General features: G+C 51.1%; 1 protein-coding gene across 1 annotated transcript in view; it reads right to left on the reverse strand.

The window, feature by feature from the left end:
- LOC110324050 (dehydrogenase/reductase SDR family member 7) overlaps positions 1–1,726 on the reverse strand; it is a 14,691-nt gene extending 12,965 nt beyond the window's left edge. Inside the window, exon 1 of the mRNA XM_021201418.2 lies at positions 1,570–1,726. Within this exon, the coding sequence (XP_021057077.1) occupies positions 1,570–1,702 (133 nt within the window). The 5' untranslated portion in view covers positions 1,703–1,726. The remainder of the gene's footprint in view (positions 1–1,569) is intronic.
- Between the last annotated feature and the right edge of the window lie 697 nt (positions 1,727–2,423).

Here is a 2,423-nt window from a genome sequence, read left to right on the forward strand (position 1 = left end):
AAAGTACCCAAGGAGCTGAAGGGGGCTGCAACCCTATAGGAGGAACAACAATATGAACTAACCAGCACCCCCACCCCCCAGAGCTGTGTCTCTAGTTGCATATGTAGCAGAGGATGGCCTAGTCGGCCATCAATGGGAGGAGAGGCCCTTGGTCTTGGGAAGATCATATGCCCCAGTACAGGGGAATGCCAGGGTCAGGAAGCAGGAGTGGGTGAGTTGGGTGAGGAGCAGGGTGCGGGGGGGGGAGGGGAGGGTATAGGGGGCTTTGGGGATAGCATTTGAAATATAAATGAAGAAAATATGTAATAAAAAATTACACAGCAAAAAAAAGACTAAACACACCTATGTTTCAGACATAATTAATGTGTTAATAATTTTTATACATCACATAATTTATAAATGGCGTTTAGCTCAATCTTCCATTTAAATGAAGGAGGCAAAGCACAAACAACATCCACAGGCCGATAGTGGCCATGAGCTGACACATCCATCCATCCGTCTCAATGGTGCTCAGTGGAGAGTAACAGGTAAGAGATGTGTGGGGTATTTAGGATTCTTGCCCTCAACACTGACAGACAATCTCCGCATCACAGCCATGCCCTCTCCAGTTTTGCACAAGCACACTGTGCGGTTGCATTTGTCAGTACTGCAACTGTGTGAGCCAAGGCAAGGCAGCTTCAGAAGAAAGACAGCAAGGATGCCTGCCAGAGTTTGGGAGGGACATAAAATCCAAGACCCAGGTGTCACCTACTCCTACCCTGCTGACTTCGAATGCAGTACCCTCTGGGCCACCAGCTACTTCAAAGCACTTGAGCTCGGGTGCTCTGTGTGTTTTCCACCATGAACAGTGGAATCCCACTTAGTCCTTTAAGGATCAGAAAAACCTACCTAGGGCAGGCTTTTAGTTTCTCTGTCAATGTCTTTAACTGAAAAACAATACGAAGAGTGCCCATGTCATCAGAATTGTTAACTCCAAAGGTCAGAGTAACACCCAGCAGCATCTGTGAACTGATCTATCGGAGCATGTGAATCATGTGTCAAGTGAACATCAAACACTGAGCAAGCCGCAGACCGAAGTGGAGCGGGTGAAACTTGCCTCACTGTACCCAGAATGATCTCCCTCCTGGCAAAATGCCAGCTCAGCGCTTTCTATTGCGAAATTTTTTAACCTAGTGAGCAGGTGAGTGAGTGATTCAGGCCAATTTTTCTTTGGGTGCTTCCGGAAAAGTAAAAAGTGCAGGATTAAAGAATGGGACAATGCAAGGGACACACTCTGCTCTCCACGGTGCCTTCCCTGAGAATGTCCCTGGATTCTACTGAAGAAGTCTGTGTTTTGCAGGCATCAGACGATTGCAGCGCTCTCTTGGGGTTTGACGTTTTCTATCCTAATCTGGGTAACAAATCAGTGCCATTTTCGAATTAACACAAGCGACAGAATGCGTACCGCCGGTTTAGCCCCTGCCTCTTCCTCCCGGACCCTCAGCCCTTGGGCAAGGCTCAGCTTGGCAACAGCTGGGAGGGACTTCGGCCCTGCTCTCCCTTAGAGCCCAGGCTGTAGAGGGTGCTCACCTGGGCGTCGCCCTTGCCACTCAGCCCACAACAATGTCAGGTCCGCATCCGCCCGCAGAAAGCGCAAGAGCTGCACCAGGGGCAGGATCAGAGCGCACAGCGCCAGCAACCACAACAGCAGCTCCCAGCTCATCGCTGTCCCTGGCCCGCCCGGCTCTGCGGCAAGCGGAAGACTGTCGGCGCCCGCCCTCTACGCCGAGGGTCACAACCCGGGGCTCCGCCTAGCGAGTCCCCGAAGGCGGGGCTCCATTTGTGTCCCGGGCTGCACCACCGCGTTTCTGCGCGTCCCTACTGCGTGCGAGACTGCCGGCGTGTTGCAATAGAAGGCATGAGAATCATAATTACTTGGGAAACTGCTGTTGGAAGAGCAATGAACAAGATTTGTGAGGGCATGAAGGAGTCTTTAACAGCCGTTTTTAGGACGTCTTTTCAGGGCTTTGGTGGTGCCTTGGCGAGAAACAAAACAGTCTAACTTTGATCACTGCCCGCTCCTACCCCCAGACCCCATCCCCCGCTCCACGCTGGGAATTGTGCCCAGGTCCTTCTTCGCGCTGGACAAGCTCCCAAAAGCTTGGCCAAACCCTCACTCACTCTTTTCCTAATCTGTTTTCCTTTCTCTTTAAGCTTGTGGACTGAGATAAGCATACCAAAGTAACCCAGCAGTTGAACTGGGTTGCCCTCATGAACCGGCCGCTTATATTTAGAAAAACATTACAAATGATACTCATATTTGGCCAAAACAGTCTAACTTTGATCACTGCCCGCTGCTACCCCCAGGCCCCATCCCCCGCTCCACGCTGGGAATTGCTAGGCTATCATGGCCCAGCGTCATCAGAACATAAAACTAACTGGGC

Source organism: Mus pahari, chromosome 7 (assembly GCF_900095145.1).
Source record: "Mus pahari chromosome 7, PAHARI_EIJ_v1.1, whole genome shotgun sequence".
NCBI classification, from domain to species: domain Eukaryota; kingdom Metazoa; phylum Chordata; class Mammalia; order Rodentia; family Muridae; genus Mus; species Mus pahari.